Here is a 21,392-nt window from a genome sequence, read left to right as displayed (position 1 = left end):
ACGTAAATGTACATACAACATAATTAATATGTTGTCGAAATGCTTCCTCACAGTTCCAATAATGTTTGACGAAACGTTACTGTAACGTTTTTAGTTGTTCTTAAAATGTTTTTCTAGCGTGTTTCTGCAACGTTAGGTAAACGTAACTCCAAAAGTATTTATTTGTTGTAGGAATGCTTTCTTACTGTTCGCATGACGTTTGGCGAAAATTGATGTAACGTTTTCCATTGTTTTTAAACGTTTTTTGAACGTTATTAGATTGTTTGCTGCAACATTAGGGAAATGTAACGCAAACATTAATAATATGTTGTAAAAATGTTGTGTAGACGTTTAAATAATATTTGCCAAAACATTATTGTAACGTTTTTGACAACATTAGTTAAACATTTTGAAAAAATGACATTAAGAACATTGCTCTAACGTTAACACCAAACAAAAAAATTACGTTCTTCTAATGTTTTGTTGCTACTTGGGTACAGGGTGTTACATTGATAAATGAAACACTTTAAAATTTCTTCCTGAGAGAACTGCTGCTCCATTTGCACTCAAACTTCACACGAAGGCTGCATTTTGTGGGCTATTTTGTTTGACACCAGGAACAACCACGGTACTTACTTGTTTATTCTGAAAATAAATAAAAACGATTTTCGCCTATGGGAAAATGGCGGCCAATTTGGACGCGCAAGCTGATCGTAGAATGACGGAGCCACCTGAGATATGCAAAACGAAACACACGATGGTGATTCATGGTCGAAAGGAGCCAAATGGGGTAGCAGATCAGAAAACCTCTTTTGTCGGCAGTTTATGAGGGCCAAAAATAGTTACATAAGAGTTCATATGGATCATAAAAGAAGTGTTCTCGCGGTTCATCGTTGTCAATACCAGTCATCTGGTTTCAGATGGTTAGCTGTCTGCTGTGCCATGTTACCCTACTCACGACACCATGTCACAAGCACAGACACGCAAGCACAGAATAATAAAAGTAAAACGAGGACAAAGCCACAAACATGAACAAAGAATCGTGAGCCTTATTTCAAAAATCAGGGTAACCTGTTACAGCAGACGACACGATAGTCTGAAACCAGATAACAGGTATTGACCTGTATCGACAACAATGAACCGCAGGAACACTTTACTACAATTCGTACGTGCACTTAGGTAACTATTTGTGACCATCATATACACTATCGACACAAGAGGTTTTCTGATTGTCTGCTACCTCATTTAGCCCCGTCCTACCGTGAATCGCATCTCACGTTTCGTTCTGCATATCCCAGGTGGTAGCGGCGTTCCAAGATCCACTTGCACAGCCAAATTGCCCGCAATTTTCGCATAGGCAAAAATCGTTTTTATTAATTTTCAGAATAAACAGGTAAGCGCCGTGGTTGTTCCCAGTGTCAAACAAAATAGACCACAAAATGCGACCTTCGAGCAAAGTTTCAGTGCGAAACGAAGCAAGGGTTCGCCCAGGACAAAATTTTGAAGTGTCCCACTTGTCGATGTAATACACTGAATGTGTTGGACTGACGTTAGGCCTAACTTTGTTCAACAAGGTGTAACGTCATCAACCAGTACCTGCAGCTTGACGTACGACGAGTTTGACATTTTGTGGCCCGTCATTAGGTTTAACATTATGGCTACCAAATGCTATGCTAAGCGTAAGCATATAGGCCTACAAGGACAACTGGAGAGAAGAAGGAAATACAGGGTGTTATGACGATAATTGGAACACTTTAAAATTTTCTCCTGATCAAACCGCTGCTCAGTTCGCACTCAAACTTCATACAAAAGTCGCATTTTACAGCCTATTTTGTTTGACACCAGTAACAACGGCGGTACTTACCTGTTAATTCTGAAAAATAAATAAAAACCATTTTTGCCTATGGGAAACTGGCGGCCAATTTAAACATGCAAGCCACTGCAAGCTGATCTTGGAACGACGGCGCCACCTGGGACATGCAGTGCAGAATGGACGATGGGGCTTCACCCTCCTTTAACATCACAAAGGAGCCAAATGGGGTAGCAGGTTTTCTGATTATCTGCTACCTCATTTGGCTCCTTCCACGGTAGCAAGCAGCCAAATTAGGTAGCAGACGATCAGAAAATGTGAAAGCAGGTGAGGAAACAAATCTAACGTTTATTCACAACGATGAACTGTGGGAATATTTTATTACGATTGGTATCAGCCAATAGGCAACTATTTGTGATCATCGTAAACTAGGGGCAAAAGAGATTTTCTGATTGTCTGCTCCCACATTTGGCTCTTTCCTACAGTGGATCCCCATCATCCGTTTCGCTCTGCATACCCCAGGTGGCGCCGTCGTTCCAAGATCAGCTTGCACTGACTCTCACGTTCCAATCGGCCGCCATTTTCCCATAGGCGAAAATCGTTTTTATTTATTTTCAGAATGAACACTTGAGTACTGTCGTTCCCAGTGTCAAACAAAATAGACCACAAAATTCGACCTTCATGTGAAATTTGAGCGCCAACCGAGCAGTGGTTCGCTCAGGAAAATTTTTTAAAGCGTTCTAATTATCGTGGTAACACCCTGTAGTAGTGGAGAGAACAAAAAGGTGCAAAGAAAGAAGGATGACGATCTTAGCCTGTGCAACCTCTGGCTTCCTACCCCCCACCGCTCCCTTACCCAGCGACATAGCACTCAACAATGAGCCAGGGGGTTCTGCGCGGAGCACTGCAGCACACACATCGGAATATCCATTTGGAAATTGGAAGATTTTTTAGAAACGCACGAGTGCCTGTTCCCTCTCTCCTGCAAACATGTGGCTCGGCCTAGCACACACACCTTGCTACGGCTTTAGAAGCCCGAAACACGACAGTTTTCGCACACCCCTCGCATGCCGTGCCAACGAAGCTTAGCGTTCTGTGTCAGTGGTCCTGTTTGCTCATTTTAGCTAAAGCACTAGCTGCCTGCCCCTCCTTTCGTTGTCCACCAGTGTCGGCACTTCGTCGCTGTCATGCTGATGACGGGACGTGTTAAGAAGCGCACAATGGGGCGCATCAGGCTGAGAGGAGCCAGCCAACACTGCTTCAAGTTGACGTCCCCTTAGCAAGTGCAAGACCAATGCAGCCGAAGCCTCCACAGGCTCAGCTTGGCATCCCCCTCTCCACACACACTCTCTGGGCTTAGCTTGATGTGCCGCTTTCTCCGCAGACTCTTTCGTTGTTTTCTTCTTCCTTCGCTCAGTGTCCACGAATCGACGGCGCTTAGCTATCGCTCACAATAAAAAAATCAGCACTGGTGCCAGAGGTCAGCGAGTGAAGACATTGGGTAAAGCCTAGGTAGTCCAGAAATTGTTTTCTTGTAAGCGTCTCTGACTGAAAGCTGTAGTGAGCACAGCTACACACACACACATGCACTGCAGAAAACTGTGCTGAAGCTGCCGATAGCTTACTCCTACACTGACATAGAGAAAATGCACACAGCTAATTTGTCTTTTACGGTGTGTGCGAGAGACTTCTTAGTTTCCAAGCTGGTTTGGCATAGCTAGGCACAGTTTGTAGCTTTCTCGGGCCTCCCTCAAAATGGAAAGATTGGCGCAGCTGTCCTAACCCTGGCGTAAGCATTGCCCACGCAAGTTAAAAATCAACGATGGGGGCATTTCGTCACACGTAAAGCACCTAGAACAAGGCAGATTGTCTCCATGCAAAGGAGGCCAAGGTGTGATGCAATATTCCACCACAGGCAAATAAAGACACCTTCAGCACAATGCAACCAGAACTGACCTTTTTGGTCACCACCAGCAGCGGGGAGCAGTTCTGTGTCACTTTGTTGAGGAACAGCTTCGATGCCTGGACACGAAACATCATTGCATCAGCAGTGTCACTTTAAATCTTTGAGCGAGATAAGCGCTATGAAAACACTGCAGCCTGTAAGGACTCTATACCACACCAGAAGCAGCCAGGCAAGCCAGAAGTGTCCACCCACGAATGGTGTGCTTAGAAATAGCGGCCACCACAAACTTCCCATGGAAAACAAAAACTCAGAGGCAGCAGGTGATGTGTCCGACGTCAAAGGCAAGAATGATTCTAGACTAGAGGGTGGCAGAGAGCCTGGGTGCAAAGAAAGTGAAAGTGTAATGCAATATGTCACTCTGGGGAAATGCACAAACAACGTAGCAACAAAACGCACACTTACTACCTTGGTGGGCAGCAGCAGTGGGGAGAAGTTCCGTGCCGTTTTGTGGTGGAGCGGCTTCAGTGCCTGGACATAAAACATTATTCCATTAGCAGTGAAGCAAGTCCTGCAACACTACTGCGGCGCCCCTGCAAGTAGCAGCAAGGGAAGGCATCAATATGTGCACGACATCAAGACATACGACGGGAAAAGTGGTAGGCTGCAAAACCTTTGTCCCAGTGAGGCTGTTCTTACAGGGGGGAAGACGGTCATAGATCAAAAACTCTTTAAGACAGTGATGGCGATGAAAATTGGGGGAAAAATGTGGCTTATCCTTTTTATTGTAGATATAAATTTTATTTTTGTGTAAAATAATCATTTTCAAATTTTTATTCAGATTTCTAGATCTAATTTGCTGGCAGCTTTCGCAAAGAAATGCCCCAGAAATGCAACTGAACATGGTACCAGTGAACTGCGCATAAGTTGGGGAGTGCCGTTTGTATGCCTGGACATATCACATCAATATGGTATGACAACAAGATGACTGATTGATTGATTGTAGGGTTTAACGCGCCGACGCAACGCAGGCGATGAGGCGCACCATTTTGAACCCCTGGGGATCTTTAACGTGCGCTGAAATCTTGTACACACGGGCATTTTTGCTTTTCGCCTCCATCAGAAAAGCGGCCGCCGCGGCCGGGAATCAAACCTGCGTCCTTGTGCTCAGCAGCAGATAAGAACCAGATGGTGGTGAGCATTAAAAAAACAAACAAAAAAAACTTATGCTCCAAGGACACTCCAGCCCAGAGCAGCTAGACAAGACTAAGACAGCAAGCTGCAAAATTCTACTCACAAACAGCAGAGGATTCGCCGGGTGTGTGCAGACTGAGAGGCCAATCTTGAATGCAGAGCGGTGGATCACCTGGATGCAGAGGCAGCACCGCTACATTAATAAAAAGAAAAAATGGCACTGAAAACTCCAAAGTGGTCGACTTACGCAGTGCAGGTAGCGCTGGCTGTTCAAGTGGCGACTGGTGATGAAAAATGCTGGGCGTGGCATCAGCTTTAAGCTTTTTAACTCCATGCTTTTGCAGAATGACTGGCTCGTACTGGTCCTCCGTGAAATGATCCTATTGGAAACGAAGAAAAGCGCACCGTGCCACCACTAAGCCTCACATTTGCCACAAACAATGCCAGTAGTACACACGGTCTTTGGATAACACTGCATTTCAGAAGCCTCTTAGCAACAGGTCTAACATGGCAAGGTCAAATTCGTGATGGCGTAGCAACTCAGTGCCGAAAGCACACTCAACCGTGAGATGAGGCAATAAAGGCATTAAGAAAACACATCCTTGAAAAATAAAATGGCTATGGGAAAAATATACATAACAAGTTACATATTTTGCTTCCTATCACATAGGCTGTAGGTGATGAAAAACGTTTTCTGCGCTAGATACCAAAAAGGTGCAACGAAAGGTTTGGTTGGAAAGAACGTACACTATGACAGAGGTTGTTAAAACAAGTTTACAAAAAAAAGTTACAAAATGCAAACAGAAAACATCTGAACAAGTTATCAGAATATGTAGCATTGTTAGTGTCCTAATGTAATCTTTAATGAAAGTTTGGGGGGGGGGGGGCACGAAAAAATAAGTTTTTTTTCTATGTTCTTTTAGAAAAATATGAAAAACTGGAAAAGGGGAGCACAGGACCTGTGGAAAACTTGGCACATTCATTCCATGAACACTAGAAAGACTACAATTGTTACATAACTGCATCAAAAAGCCTTAGAAGACCTACCGCTTTCAAGATTTAGGCACGATGTTACGTCAATGCACTGATTTTACATCAAACTTAAGCGTCAAAACTGACATATCAATCCGTGTCCCATTCATTTTTGTCTTTCGCTTTACCAGTGCAGTGGACAGAGCGTCTCAGACGTGGTTTGCATGTACACAAGTTTTTGGAGGCGATTTCCTGCGAGATTATTGCGTAGCTTGGCGTGTTCATTCCAAAATTGGACCAGTTTTCTTTTTTTTAAATTTTCATTTATTTACAGCATACACCGCAGCGACGAGGCATTATAGCAGGGGAGTGGGTGAAAAAACACAAATGGCATTCATAGTTGAAGAAAACTGGTGATCTTTGACCAAAGGTTTACTTAAAAAAAAAAATGAATCTTTCAACCCACTAGACGAGATTTCGTCGAACCTTAGATTTCAACACAAATGGCAGCACAGTCAACTGTTTTGTTAAGGCCTGAAAAATCAGAAAGGAGCACACAACTAAATAGCACTGAGACAATGATAACATCTCACTATCATTATCTCTTTATCTCTTTATCACTATCTTTATCTCTCGTGTTTTGTAACTATGATCCTGGCTTCGTGATACATAATGGGGTGGTTTCAAATATTCGTTAGATATGCAATACAGAGATGTTTCAATTGATGCTGCTTACATTACTCTCTAAGAGGTTCCATGCCTATTGATGCTTTCATTCGTGTTGTGACGCTTGCACCCCCAAGTGTAATATGCTCCATGTGCCTTGCTTGTTGTCACATGCTGCAGAAGAAAAGGAAAATCTGCCGTACGTGACACGCGAGGGGCCTCAAGAATTGGTTGAAGTGAAGCCCTTGCCACCACGTGGATAGAGGTGCTCCGGAGACTACCTAACTCCTGCTTTGACGGAATATCTGTGCAGGATGTATGTGACAACGTAGCCACAAGTTGTCTGACATCCAGCGAGCATCACATCACTGCAGAATTTAATGACGAAACTCAGTCAGTTCCTTTGAACCTTATCATGACTGAAAAAAAAAAAAAGACTGCTTTTTTTTCTAAACGTTTTTGTTTTTAAACCGCTTATACCTTTAGGTTCGACTCAAGCTGCCATTGAGCAAACAAAACAGCTAAAATGCCAGCTCTTTGACACGCTACGTGGCAATCGAGTAGATGTAACAGCGCAACTATAAAGGAGCGAGTGTGCGCACACACAAAATAACTGAAACACTGTACAGGGAGAAACGCCCAGGGCTTTTTTTCAGATGCGTGGCAGGTGCCTCATATTGCGTGAGGTGTAGTAAAACACGACTGTTCAAGGGTATAGCAGCGTGATCGCTAATCTCCCCCTACCCCGGCAACCCAGCATCACTCACAACTCAGGGTGTGAGCAGTCTCTCGTGATTTGCACCCAACCAACCAAACCGCTTCTGCCCTCTGACTAGCCGAAAAATTGCTGCACCAAGAGTACACACATGCCTACAAAAATCGACATGTGCCAGATTTTAACAACAATGTGATAGTACCAATACCTCGCAAAGCCGTGCCCAAAGCATTGTATTACAATTTTCCCACTCAATTTTTCGCATCCAAACCTCTTGCCTAGCTACGGGATAGAACTGCAAAAAGTTTTTTGCCATCATTGCCCTTATTTGAGCAGCCGAATGCTCAACACGTTGGCACTTCAATACTGCACAAAGCAAGGTCAACAGAAGACTTGTTCTGAACATACATCTCACACTGCATTACACTACATGCACTGCTACACGGAACTACAAGGTCAAAGAATATGGCGTCGCCAATTCTCCCCTTACTTTAATTGTTAACAACCCACTGTCAAGCCGCTTCACAACTCATGGTGAGAGCTGCAGTCTGTACTTTTACTTGTATGTGCCCAGCGAAACCGCTTTCGCTTAATAGAGAGCTTTAGCTTACCGTGTGTACCGGGACCCGACTGTGCATGTGTACACCGGCACGGCGAGGAGGCCTACCCCTCACTGGAACGAATGCGCAGGCACGGCAAGGCGGGGTGGCCCGTCAGCGTAACTAAGCCGCCCTACCGGAACGAATGTGCACATGCCCAGTAGGGTCCCTGTACGCATGGTACACACGGTATGCTAAAACTGTCTAATGACTAGCCAAGCAAAAGGTTGCTTCAAGACCATTTTTAAGTGTCTACTGACATGTGCTGGATTTAACAAAGTGATAACCAAATGTTCAAATACGCAAAAAATGTGTATGCATACCTCGCAAAGCCGTGCCGACAGCGTTGCCTTAAAATCTGCGCACCCGATTCTACGCATCAAAACTTTTCTCCTAGCTGCTTCGCGTTTCCTGGATGAAACTGCTAAGTCTTTTGCCATCCCCAACCCTATTCGTGCAGCCGAAGGCGCAACACATTGGCATTGTAGAGCAACATGGTGCAGAATCAATACGGAACTTGAGTAATGGGTTTACCGTGTGTACCGGGACCCGACTGCGCATGCGCGCGCGGGCACTGCAAGGAGGCCCACCCATCACCGGAACGAATACGCGGGCACGGCCACGCGGGCTCCGCCCATCAGCGGAACTAAGCCGCCCTACCAGAACGAATGCGCACATGCCCAGTAGGGTCCCGGTACGCACGGCACACACGGTGTGCTAAAACTCTCTAATGACTAGCCAAGCACAAGTTTGCTTCAAGACCGCTGCGGTGCGATCATAATTTCTTTTGTGCCGGATTTAACAAAGTGATAACCAAATGCTTTTCCACAGCACAGCACCCCTCGCAGTTTAGAAGAGCACGTCACGAAGAGAATTACGTTCCTTGCAGAAGAGGGAGGTCGGAGGGCGGTTTATAAGGTTATTTCTTGAATCTATTCCATCGTCTTGAGTGGATTCGACTACACAAAAATGCGTATGCTTACCTCGCAGAGCCGTGCCGACAGCGTCACCTTAAAATCTGCGCGCCCGATTCTACGCATCCAAACCTTTCTCCTAGCTGCTTCGCGTTCCCCGGACGGGATTGCGAAAAGTCTTTTGCCATCTGCGACCCTATTCGTGCAGCCGAAGGCGCAACACATTGGCATTGCAGAGCAACATAGAGCAGAATCAATACGGAACTTTATCAAAACTGACAACTACATGCATTACGTTTCACTACACTGACTGCCTGGAACTGCTGTCAGGGCCGACGAATATGGCGGCGTCTAGGTAGCGCCTCCTTTACACCAGTGCCTGCCCAGCCGACATCATAGTCTCACAGCTTTTTTTCCTCCATGGTATTAGTACGAAACTCTATGGTCAGGATCATTGAGGAGTTTCTTTCCTCTGCGATGGGGTTCATAGGGAAATTCGTTGAAGAAGCCGGTCGTCTATTACTGCACCCGCGGCCTCCGCGTTCAGCTGCCGGCCCGGTCGCGGAGGCCACGGTACACCGTAGTGAGTACACAGAAGCTCGTGTGGGGGCGCCAAGTTCACAGGTCTTGATGGTTACGTCGATGCGAATTTCTATGTACGTCTTCGGCGTCGCTTGCTTCCCGACTTCGCGATAAGGCAGCTTTTCCTGCTGTGAGCTAGTGAGCATTTGGTAACAGTGAGCTGTGCACGCAGGAACTGAATTCGTCTCGCGCGTGCATGGCAGCTCGCGATGAACGCTAAAAGTTTGATTGCTTTGCAACAAAATGCTGTTGTGACAGCCTAAAGCCATTCTTTCTATCAAGCAATCTAACATGGTGCGATCACTTACAGCAACTCATGGAGGAAAGAAAAGGTTAGGAGAGGCCCTGACGTCACATTTGTGAAGCCGAGTCCCGCCATGACTTGAGCCCACGGAGCCCATCACTCTATCCCATCATCCTTTGCTGTCTCCGGTTTGATTTGACTAACATGGCGTCGCCCTGCCCTCCCGCTTCGAAGCGAAAACAGCTTCGTCGCTAATTCCTCGGTGCGATGTCATCTTCTAAGCTGTTGATTTCGTCTTCAATTTGCCCATTCTAACCCTCACCCAAAGTTTCAATCGAAAAACGGCCTTCGTTTTTGAGATAGAAGGACGATTTTTCAGCTCTTAAGCCTGGCAAAGTAGCGTTTGTCGTCGTCATAGCAACAGGCTCGCGGGATGGCGAACGCAGACGCCTCGGACGGCAGAGTTTTCAAACTGGCCTAGTCTAAAAACGTTTGTCGTAGCGACTGCGCTGGTTTGCAAGCGTAGCGAAGCAGCCACATACCAAGCGCCTTAAAAATCTGTCCGTTCTATTTGCCCAAAATTTGGCCGCCGCAGTTGTAAACAAGTAAGCAACATTGTCCATGGGCTCAAGAAAAATCACGTGACTTCCTCCACACTTTTTGCAATGCATTGGGGTGCTAGGGGCCTCTCCTGAGTATTCTTTCCTCCATGCAGCAACTAGCCGCCGCCTCGGGTAAATCACTTGGCTATATCAAAAGATCGCTAACCTTCTGTCCCCCCCCCCCCCCCTTCCCCCAAATCCAAAAAATTCACAGCATATCCACGGGGTGAATGATGATGAGTGGGCGAAGCTCCTGAGGGGAAATCATCGGTAAAACCGTGACTCTTCAGTGAAAGTTCGCCCACTACATCTGTGTCCGAACGTAACGTCTAGAAAGTCTCGCTTAAACCGCGCGTCGGCACCTTGGGGCTGAGCTCGCCTGATGCGTTTTGCAGACGCACTGCATCGGGGTCTGCCTGCCGATACGCGCGCTTTCTCGCCGCTTCCCGTTCTCTGACGTTTTGGAGATCCTCTTCGCGCCGCAGCCGTGCCGCTTCGCGTACGGCAGGGTCCTCGCGCCGTTGCCGTGACGCTTGGGCCTCTCGTTCTCGAACGCTGGGATCTTGGCGGCGTCGTCGCGCAGCCAGACGACACGCTTCGGCCTCCCGCTCTCGTACGGCAGGATCTTGGCGGCGGCGTCGCGCAGCTTCACGGAGCGCTTCTGCCTCGCGGGCTCGCACATCTGCAGCCTTATCCATCGGGCGACTCCGAGCGCGCGCCAACAGCGAACGGATTTTATTACAACGCTCCCCGCCATCTAGTAAACAATCCAAGAACTAAACTAGAGGTAGCCACGCCATCTAGTAAACAATCCAAGCGCATCTTTTCATCATATACAAGTACCGCCATCTAGTAAACAATCCAAGAACTAAACTAGAGGTAGCCACGCCATCTAGTAAACAATCCAAGAACTAAACTAGAGGTGGCTACATACATACGTCGAGGATGGACAGACCCACGCCCTAAGGAGCTTCGCCCCTAAAACTGGCTTATGAAACGTTTACGCGTAGTAACATAGCCCTATGGTAGTAAACTTGAATATGCGTCGGCTATTTGGAGCCCCCACCAAAATTACTTGATCGATTCTTTCAGAATCGTGCCGCTAGATTTACTTCCTCACAGTACAAACCGCCAGTATTAAACAATCTCCTAACCTCCCCACCCTCTAAATCCGCCGAAAAGTTACTCGACTATGCATCTTATACAAAATATATTATAATTTCCCCTCACAACGCGCAGTACAGTCCTTCTCCCTCCTGCCCGTTCATCGCGTCGCCTGTCCAATTAACTCTCGTTAAGTTTGCAGCGCCTACATCAATTGACGCTTTTAACAAATCCTTTTTACCTGCAGCCATAGAAGATTGGAATAACCTACCCGAAACCATAGTCAACGAACGTGACCCCTCAGCGTTCAAGCAGTTAATCACAAATCATTTCAGTTGTTAAGTTCGGGCTCCTCATTTAATTAATGAAGGCCGCCGGTGGCTCATGTATCGGCGTCACCTCCGCCGGCTGTCATGCTGCGTTCCTTTCATGCAGCCGCAGGGACGCGAAGTTGGGGGCCGCCGAGTGCATGCTTTGTGGTCCTTCCTTTTGTGTAGCAAAAGACGGGGGTGCTTATCCCGAGTACCTCTGGTCGTTAGTGAAGGCTGACGAGCTGACGGGAATTGCCGTGTCTTAGTGTCGAAAAGGCGCGCGGCGAAGACTTTAAGGATTTGCGAAGCCGGCGTAGGTGTTGTTCGTTTATGGGTCATTCGCCTCGAGAATGCTCGCCTGGCTCGAATGCGCATTCGAGATCTAATCGAAAGGCGTGGGTTCGGTCCCCACTCTGGGCGCGTGTTTTTCTTTCTTTCTTTCTTCCTTATATTAAAAAAAAATCTTAACTTCATTAACCGTAGTAAAAAATAGAGCCTAACCACACCCCTATTCCTCCTTTGGCGTTGTAGACTGCCGACCTATGTTTCTGTATTTCCTCAACGAGCCCCTCATTTTTCCTTACTATATATATATATATATATATATATATATATATATATATATATATATATATATATATATATATATATATATATATATATATATATATATATAAAGACAGAAATAAGAATTGGCAGTCAAGAAGACCTCGGAAAGCAAAGGGAAGGATGTCGTAGCTCAAGATAAAGAATTTGGAAAATAAGAAAGTGGAGAAAAAATGCCCGCCAGGTGGGATCCGAACCCACGACCTCCAGAATACCGGTCTGGTGCGATAACCACTACGCTACCGGCGGGGCTACTTTAGAATGTGGAGGCTAAAGTAGCCCCGCCGGTACTCTGAAGAAAGGGAGTCCTCTCCCTGAAACGTCAGTAAACTTTTTTCTATTTTCTACGTCTTTCTCGTTTGTCTCTGTCTCTCTCTAACCTTATATATATATATATATATATATATATATATATATATATATATATATATATATATATATATATATATATATATATATATATATATATATATATATATATATATATATATATATATATATATATATATAGAGAGAGAGAGAGAGAGAGAGAGAGAGAGAGAGCGAAGTCAGCGGGATGGCGAAAATTTTCGTTCTAAGCGGTATTTCGCTATAAGCGACTACTCAAGAAAAGCTGAACAATTTGAGATTTAACTTCGCCACAACTGCGAGGAATCAAAACACAATGTCTTCACTCAAACAAAACTTTATTCAGGTGGAAAAAAAGCAGAGCTTTGACTATTTCAAGTTCGTGCGGGGTGCGAGCAACCCCTTCTCCAATTTGACCGAGCATCGCATGAAGCTGTGGTCGCCGCACATGCATCCAATTTTACTTCGCAGCAGGCGTAGGTACTCCCGCATCTGTGCTATAGTTTGAACTTCACCTGGATCCTCGTTCGCCGGCTCCTCGTCCTCTTCGGGGCCACCAACCACAGTGCCGATTATCTCCGCATCCGTCGCTCGGGCGACCACGGGAGCGGCAGAGTCAGCCAACACAAACTTCTCGAAGTCACCTCTTACCTATTAGCCAGAAATTTGCCAGTCACGGAACGCTACGAGAGTTTCGCGCTGGAAAGCGACGCAAATGCCGTGGCTCGAGTCTGAGGTTGCTTTTGTTGAGCTAAAAAAAACGATTATCTGCTTATTGTGGGTATACAGTCGAACACGGATATATCGAACACGGATATATCGAATTATTGTCTATATCGAACTCATAAATTATCCCCTTGAAAATGCTGTGTAAAAGTATAGGAATTCGTACGTTTATATCGAACCGTATTTTTCCCGACATTGCGTATATCGAACGCCGCGCGAGCCGGAAGGTGCTTTTCGGCGGTCGCTGCACCCCCGATTGAGGTTGAGGAGGATGTGGAGGAATGTGCGAGCATGGCGAAGACTGGCTAGCGGAACTAATTCCTTCTACTGGAACGAATTTTCGCTTGCCCAGTCGGGCCCCGCTACCGGCCGCCGTAGCGTTAGCGAACGGAGCCCGGTATGGTAAATCTGTCTAGGCACACAAGCCTGAACGCTCGGAAAAGGTGACAGTGCGAGGTAGGGATGCCCCGACTGCGCACGTCCTTTTTTTTCGGCTGCGTACGTTCCCCGACTTGTCGAAAAATAGTTTTTTTTCTCTCTCTCTCTGGGTCTGTCTTCCCCCGGTGTCGTCTCAGGAAAGGGAAGAGGTAACGAAGGCGCTGACGGCTGCCTCCTTCTTTTGCATTTTGCTGCTGTTGCTGCTGGCGAGTTGTCCCGCACTTTTGGAGATCACTGTTTCTCTCGGAGATGACCATCGCGAGCGCTTTGTTGGAGTCCGTTCAGAGAGCCTTGGAATTGTTACCTTCAATGTTCTGGTGGTACGTGCGCCCTGTTCTTCTTTTGCGTGCGTGTTGTGCATGGTGTGCGAAGGCGCAGCGTACTGCTGGAATTTTCTAGTTGTGCAGCCTCGAGAAGATCGAGACCAGCGTCTTTAATTTCATTTCCAGGACGAAGAAGCAGGCCAAGATCAGCGATTTTTTTTTTTTTCACGGAAAGAAAGTGTCCTGTTGCGTCGTGAGTGCGGAATTAGTTGTCATTCTTGAATGCGACGATCGGTAAGTGATCGTCCGCCATAGGTGAGGTCTCAGAGCACATATTTTTTATATCGAATTTTTCATATATCGAACTATTTCGCGATCCCCTTGGAGTTCGATATATCCGTGTTCGACTGTACAGCGCAATCATGAAAACTAACCGGGTTTGCACTAGGGGCTTTGCGTGACTACTGCGCAATTAGTTCCCCAGGTGTGCAGGCTTAAAGTTTGCAAAACAAGAGTTTTTCGGCACCCCGTTGTTAACGACACTGCTGAGTCTACGGTTCGAGTGTCCGTGTTTGTGCACAATTGCGATCACGCCATTATCCAATGCCTAGGAACAAAATTCAATGACCACCTCACGCATTTGGACCGTTCGTCAAAAGTCGGATGGCGCGAATCGAGCATGACCGGCTCGAGAAAATCACCGGGGAAACACCAGCTTGCGTTGATACGCCATGTTGACAGCCTGACTCGCGGTTGGGTCGCCGCCGCTCGGCGACGCCCGCCACTTCGATCTAACCGGGTCAAGCTCTTTGTGCGCTTCGAGTAATGCGGGCTAAAATGCAGGGGTTTGGGTTGGAACCAGAAGAAATTTCGAATAAAGCGATATTTTGAGAGCAAAGCGATTTCGTTATAACGCGGGTTTACCGTATATATATATATATATATATATATATATATATATATATATATATATATATATATATATATATATATATATATATATATATATATATATATATATATATATAGAAATAAGGGTTGGCAGTCAAGAATGCCTCGTAAAGCAAAGGGGAGAATGCGGTAGGTCATTGAAACAGATGAAGAATTTTGAAAGAGGTGAAAAAATTAGCAGTGGCTTAGCTTGGCTATGCCAGGATATACGTAGCGTGAACTAAGGTCCAGCTGGTTATTCTTACGTTTCCTGGTTGTCTAGGATTAGCTGATTATCATGCTTACTGCTGCTAAAACGATTTCCAATCAATCCAATCTAGTCCAGTCCAATCCAGTCCGGTCGGGTCCAGTTCAGTCCAGTCACTGCTCCTCGCGCATGAGCAGAACGGCTCTCCAGAAGCCACGCAAAACGGCTATCAAGCGGCTTTCGCGCAGCGTCAGACTTGGCTACTGTGCAACCGAGGCGCACAGCTGGGCACGCTCCGGCGTCAGTGCTTCTGCAGCGGATATGACGTCCCTCCTCTGGAATGTGCAGACCCAATTCTCTACACACCCGCACTCCAATTGGATTGGATAATCCCATACAATCCAATTTAATCCAATCCAATCCAATGCTCCTCGCGCTTGCACAGCACGGCCCTTCAAGGTCCACGCGAAACTGCTCAACCTCGGCCAGTGTAGCTTACGCTACAAAAATTATGTTGATTCCCCTGTCATAGGAATCAGTAAAACACGAAAGTGAAATGTGCAGTGAAATCTGCAGCTGAACATTTGCGGGTCGGCGGGTGTCTTGTGGGTGCGCTTGGTGAGCGTGTCCTGCTGGCGGGTTGCTTCGGCAAAGGTGTACCGGCGTCATTTCCGTGACGGATATGATGTCAGTGAAATCTTGGTGTATTAAAACACTTTCGTGTTAAAATATAAATTCCGATAACGAACAACCCTAAGTATAACGTACTCTTTAGTACTAAAGGTTGCTTCTCCGCAAGAAGACCCTTTGTGTGGGGGTGCACACTTTACAGGCCGCTTGCTTCGTTGTACTGGCGTCTCTTCCGTGATTGATATGACGTCAGTGAAATGTGTTTCCTGGAAAAGAACACTTTCGGATTAAAAATGCCCGCCGGGTGGTGTCCGAACCCACGACCTCCAGAATACGCGTCTGGTGCGATAACCCCTGCGCTACCGGCGGGGCTGTTTCCCCTCCACTTTCTCGGGTATTTATGTTAAGGTCCCCTTCAACCCGAGTAGTCCGAGTGGCGCTGGCTACCACCCCCAAACACAGGAAACAAAAATGCCTTAACATAAATACCCGAGAAAGTGGAGAGGAAAAGGCCCCGCAGGTAGCGTAGTGGTTATCGCACCAGACGCATATTCTGGAGGTCGTGGGTTCGTATCCCATCCGGCGGGCATTTTTCTTCACTTTGTCTTTCAAAATTATTCACGTTTCAATGACCTACGGCATGCTCCCCTTTGTGCTTTACGAGGCATTCTTGACTGCCAACCCATATATTTCTGTCTTAAATCAACGAGCCCCTCATGTCCCATTCTGATTCACTATATATATATATATATATATATATATTATATAAAATGTGTGTGTGTATCAGTATTTCACCGCGAAGTCACATATAGGGCCCAAAGGCAGAATTCTTCCGTTTCCGTCCAATCAAAAAACAGCACGCACTTTATTTGTGGGAATGGAGGGAAGAAATTTGTGGGGTGATGGCCATAGGCTCCACACCCTATATGCTAAGAATGCCAACCTCTTCTAGTCCGCCAAACTCGCCCAATATAACTCGATGCCGGTTTCTTAATTTAACTCTTCCAACATGAACTGGATCACCCAAAATTTTAGCTTCATATCTGGTCTGGAGACATTCACGTTGAAGCCACAGACGACTGTTACCTGATTGTGTTGATCATATTTAACCACGAGGCAAAATGCGTGGGCACGAAGTTCTTGATATCAGCTTGGGTGTGCTTGAACCGTAGGGCTTGAACCGTAGCGAAGCTGCAGGATTTCTTTTCTACGTGAGCACTGGAGTACACATCACCACGCATTTGTACAAGTTTGAAATTATTCCTGAACGGCTCCTTTTGGATACCCCGATGATAGTGGCATTACAGTGTCCACGCCACAACTTCAACTGTGCATACCGTGCTAAGTGAACCCCCACAGCGCAGGGAAAAGAATTTATGTGAACCATCTTCCCCTACCCTTTTTCCCATGTCCCACAACAGGGCCTATTGGCCTCCTCCTATAATAGACTCATCCATTCCATTCCATTTACGTTGGGCGGCCGCCGCGAGCCACGCGCTGACAAGCGCTCGGCATTTTCTTGGCATCTTTAACGCGTTACGCGGCGCCACACATTACAGCCAGCTAGAACAGTTCCGCTGTTAAAAACAATGAAGTTTTTACCAACAATAAAGTTTTTACCAACCAAGCTGTTAAAAAATGATGGTGTGGGGGAGGGTTGGGGGAGTAGGATGAAGAGGGGCGGAAGGAAGAATGGGAGGAAGAGAGGCCTTCGAGATTCAAACACCTGAAAATTTGATTTTAATTGTTTTAAAAAACGGCAACCTTTTTTTGGCTATTGTTGGGAATGACCTTCCCACCTCCGACGCCAAGGTTGTGACTCGCATCCCAGCTTGTTAGCGATGTTGGGAATCAGCCATCCCAACGCTGTCTCCGCTGTTGGGACCGGGCTCGCTCACCGCAGCCACCACTGTTGCGACTCGCCATCGGAGCGCGGCCACCGGTGTAGCGGCGTTGCCATGCTTCGTCCCCTATCGACGCGGCGCAGAGCAGAGCGATGAAGTTCTCGAGAGCCGACGAAAAGTTGAAGTAACATACAGTATGTACAGTTGAAGTATATACAGTATGTACAAGGGCAAGCAAACATTACATGACTCACACAAAGGCGACAGCACCTCTCCACTCGGTGCCTCCGAAGAAACAGGTGCCGAAAAATGTCTCCGAGGAATGCCGACAATGTCTCCGGGCGGGATTTTATACCCCCGGAAGTTTGTTGGCACCCCGAGAAGTTTGAATCACTCAATCAGGACTCTCGCTTGCTGAAGTTTGAAATCTGACGAATGGTAGCGAAGCGGTTGAGTCAGCCGAGCCGCCCCGATGGGGAAAGGGAGGGCGACGCCCACGCCGTCTCCGCGAGCTCGCCTCCAGGCGAGTAGCGACATGCCCGTTGCTGGACGTTCACCCAATGCAGGATTCGGCCGAGCCGCCGCGACGCAAAATGAAAGGCGACTCTGCGGCGAGGCAAGTCTGGGCAAGTCGGCCACGGGCGGTTTGGTCTAATTTGGACGAGGCGTGAATCGCCCCCGCTGTCGGCGCGTCGCCACATGCAACGAATTTGGGCCGGGCGCTCTGGCACAACACTACCTAAACGCGAAATGTCTCGACTGTCGAATGACCATGCACATACGAAAGCCTTCTCATTAGCACTGACCGTACTGACCAAAGAAGAGTGTCGAGGAGGAATGGAGAGGCGAGGAAGTGGAAAATCGAGGGTAAGGGGAGTAGATAAGCGACATTGAGACGATAGACTTGGAAGGGAACGCACTGGAGCAAGAAAATATAAGCAGGAGAATTGGCGATAATTACGGGATCTCAGTGAGTGAGTGAATAAACTTCATTTGTCCAGTCTAACTGGTGGTTGCGGTCCCCCGCTTTACCTAGACGACGGACAGGTATCTCTGGGTCCCCAGCGGCGCCCGAGGCGAAATTGGACTATATAACGGTGCATTGCTGCTAGCTGTCGCCATCTTTAATCCGTGCAGTTCGGCGGCGTCTTCGGCCAGCGTTACCATGGCAAGCTGGGCGTTCTCCCGACTGTTTTGAAGCGCAGTCCCCATTCAAGGTGATCTTTAATTAATAAAGCGCTTGTGTGTGCAACGCCACAAGATGTGTACTAGTGTGGCCATGCGGAGCATGTTAGGGGTGAATCTTGTTAAATATAGTACTGGGTTGGGGAAGGAGCAGCATATCCTGCGTGTTGATGCTTGGTTGCGTTTGAGGGATGGTCGGGCTGCGGATACGTTTTCCGCCCTTGTAGTGGTAGATGATTTCGCTGTAGCTGAAGGGCTGTTCGAGTGGGTGGGGAAGTTCGGCTCGGTACTGTCGTGCGTGTTCGCAACCCACCTCGTGGGCTTGTTTGTTACTGTCCAGCCCGAAGTGCGCTGGGGCCCAAATCAGAGAGATTTATGGGGGTCCGCAGCATGGGATTAGAGAGAGAAAACCTATTGGAAGGGCACGAGGTACAGGGAGAGAAGGGAAGAGAGGATCGAGGAGAAATTTAGATGAAAAAAAGTTTATAGTAGTATAAAACGTCAGGCTGAAGCGGATCGGAAGTAGTGCTGCTGGAAGGCGACTTGGAAGGGAACAGAGGGGGAGGAAAGGTGAAGTGGTGATGGTAGCAGAGGAGGGATCGATGGAGTGGGTTAGAGAGGGAGAAGGGAAGAGGGTTAGAAAAGTAGAAGAATATAAGGGAATGATATGAAGGCGGAGCTAGCTAGGATTAGGGATCGGTCAATGTAAAATATGAAAGGGGTGATGGAGGGAGCGAAAGAAAGGACGATGGGCGGTGACGAAGAGAACTGGTGGAAGAGAATGCATGTAGGGGGAGGGATAAAGGAAAGGAAAAATAAGTGATACAGAGATGCGGAAAAGGAAGTAAGGATAAGTGAGGTTTCTGAGTAGTAGAGGGTGAGCAATAGGAGTGCAGCACGAGGGCAAAGGGAAGAGAAGTACTCGAGGAGAGGGAATGTGGAGGAAGTAACTGCTATGAGGGGAGGGAAAGATGGAGGTTGGCGGAACGAGTGGAAGAAGGCTGGGCGCCAATGAGGAGACGAATGTGAGGAGGGAGATGGTAAGAAGACTTAATCGGGAAAGAGAAAGCACAGGAATTTATACACCCCCGCCCCCCCCCTCCCCAAAAAAAAATCCACAACCACTCTACCCAGGAATTTATACACACACCTCCACCAGCCCCCGTCCAACTCCACCCCCCCCCCCCCTCCAATAGGATTTCGACCCCCCCCCCAAAAAAAAAAAGAAATTCTGGATAAACCTCTGAGAAGGTGTACTGCAGAGGAGTGGTGAGGAATAATCTTGAAGCAAGGGAACCGGAGGGGTAAAGAGGGGGGGGGACAGAAAAGGTATACAATTTAGTCAAAGGTAATAAATGGAGAAGGAAGGTAATAAATGGAGAAGGAGAGGAACACCGGGGAGGTAAATGATAGAACCGGAGGGAAGAGCTTGAGGAGCAGCTGAAGACATCAGTAGGATAAGGAATTGTGCTAGTTGGTTTTGCATGATGACTGACTGCGCTTTGGGTAACAAGGTACACAATTTAAGGAAGACAGCCTGAGCGCATTGTGTGCCTGGTAATCCAAAGCGCAGTCAATCAGCCCAAGACAGATCCATACAGCTGCTGAATGCCACTCATGCTTCTCTATCCACAATAAGACATGGGCAGGCAATACACTATCGACTTTGGACAACATTTGCAGTGAAAGAAACAGACACGCAGTCAGTTTTTTCAGTGCCAGTTGCTTCACCCACTGTTGCGACCGGGCGGGGGCACCCGATCCGAGCTCCATGGCCTCCGACATACGAGTGGTAGCGTGTATGATGCGAGCGGCCAGCCGCTGTTGCAGCCGTGAAGAAGTCCAGAAGCCGTAGGCTAACGTAACTGTTTACTTCATAGCGAGAGGTGAGCCGAAGCCAAAGAACAATGCCCCGACGGGCGAGGTTACAATACAGGACTCGAGCAGAGCGACAACATCGATTCGCTGCTCTAACAGGAATGAGTTACAACGCTTGGGCAGCTCTATTTATACCCAACAGCGATAACGGTCAAACGCAACACGTGGGAACACGCACAACACTCTTTCCAGAGTTCGTAAGCCGTTCATAGCCTCGGGCACGTTGAGTCCGAGAGAGGGGAGAGGGGAGGACTCCGTTGCGATCACCGGGGCCTGCCTCTGTGTCCTTGAAGAGCGTGGAGACGAGCCGTGCAGGCAGCCGCCGAAGTTCAGCCGCCGCAGGCAGCCGCCGAATGCGCAGAGAGCGAAGCGTCTGACGAGGCTTTGTCGCAACTTGTTGCCGACATGATTGCGCCTGTTTTCGAAGGCGCACGAGTGGCTTCGCCGCACAGCCGAGGAGTGATGCGGGGAAGTACTGCGGCGCTGGCCCATTCGTAACAGCTTCTCCGCCGGGGGTCCGAGATCCCGATGGATAAGGGTCTGCAACCGTTGTCCGGAGGGATGCTGTCGAAGTGAAGTGTTCGGCAGACGCTCGACTCCAGGCCTTGTCTATACGACACCGTGCTGGAGCCTCACCGGGCGGGTCACTGGACGAGTAGTGGCTCCCCAAGAACGTCTCTGGCTTGGTCAGGCAAGCAACAGAACAACACAGGAAGACACAACCGCATCGCCGGCAAGTGC

The 21,392-nt window shown here is 47.6% G+C and overlaps 1 protein-coding gene and 1 non-coding gene across 5 annotated transcripts in view; one reads left to right on the top strand and one right to left on the bottom strand.

Annotated features, from left to right (window-relative positions):
- Positions 1-9,311, bottom strand: part of LOC144169893 (uncharacterized) — a 29,701-nt gene extending 20,390 nt beyond the window's left edge. The window contains exons 1-6 of one of the 4 annotated variants that reach the window (XM_077699320.1): positions 8,822-9,311; positions 7,851-7,912; positions 5,134-5,266; positions 4,990-5,058; positions 4,152-4,223; positions 3,746-3,811 (exon numbers count right to left, since the gene is read on the bottom strand). In XM_077699320.1, coding sequence (XP_077555446.1) covers positions 3,746-3,811; positions 4,152-4,223; positions 4,990-5,058; positions 5,134-5,266; positions 7,851-7,877 — 367 coding nt within the window. In that variant the 5' untranslated portion in view covers positions 7,878-7,912; positions 8,822-9,311. The remainder of the gene's footprint in view (positions 1-3,745; positions 3,812-4,151; positions 4,224-4,989; positions 5,059-5,133; positions 5,267-7,850; positions 7,913-8,821) is intronic. The other 3 variants (XM_077699317.1, XM_077699318.1, XM_077699319.1) reach the window with 3 other exon arrangements.
- A 6,947-nt stretch (positions 9,312-16,258) lies between these two features.
- Positions 16,259-16,331, top strand: Trnam-cau (transfer RNA methionine (anticodon CAU)). Its single transcript has one exon. It is a non-coding gene; the product is annotated as a tRNA-Met (tRNA).
- The last annotated feature ends 5,061 nt before the right edge of the window (positions 16,332-21,392 follow it).

The sequence above is a fragment of the Haemaphysalis longicornis genome, unplaced genomic scaffold (genome assembly GCF_048455015.1).
Source record: "Haemaphysalis longicornis isolate Haplotype H1 unplaced genomic scaffold, Haemaphysalis longicornis Haplotype H1 scaffold_2, whole genome shotgun sequence".
NCBI lineage: Eukaryota > Metazoa > Arthropoda > Arachnida > Ixodida > Ixodidae > Haemaphysalis > Haemaphysalis longicornis.
Note: the sequence above shows the minus strand (reverse complement) of the source record. Positions and strands in the feature narration are given on the sequence as shown.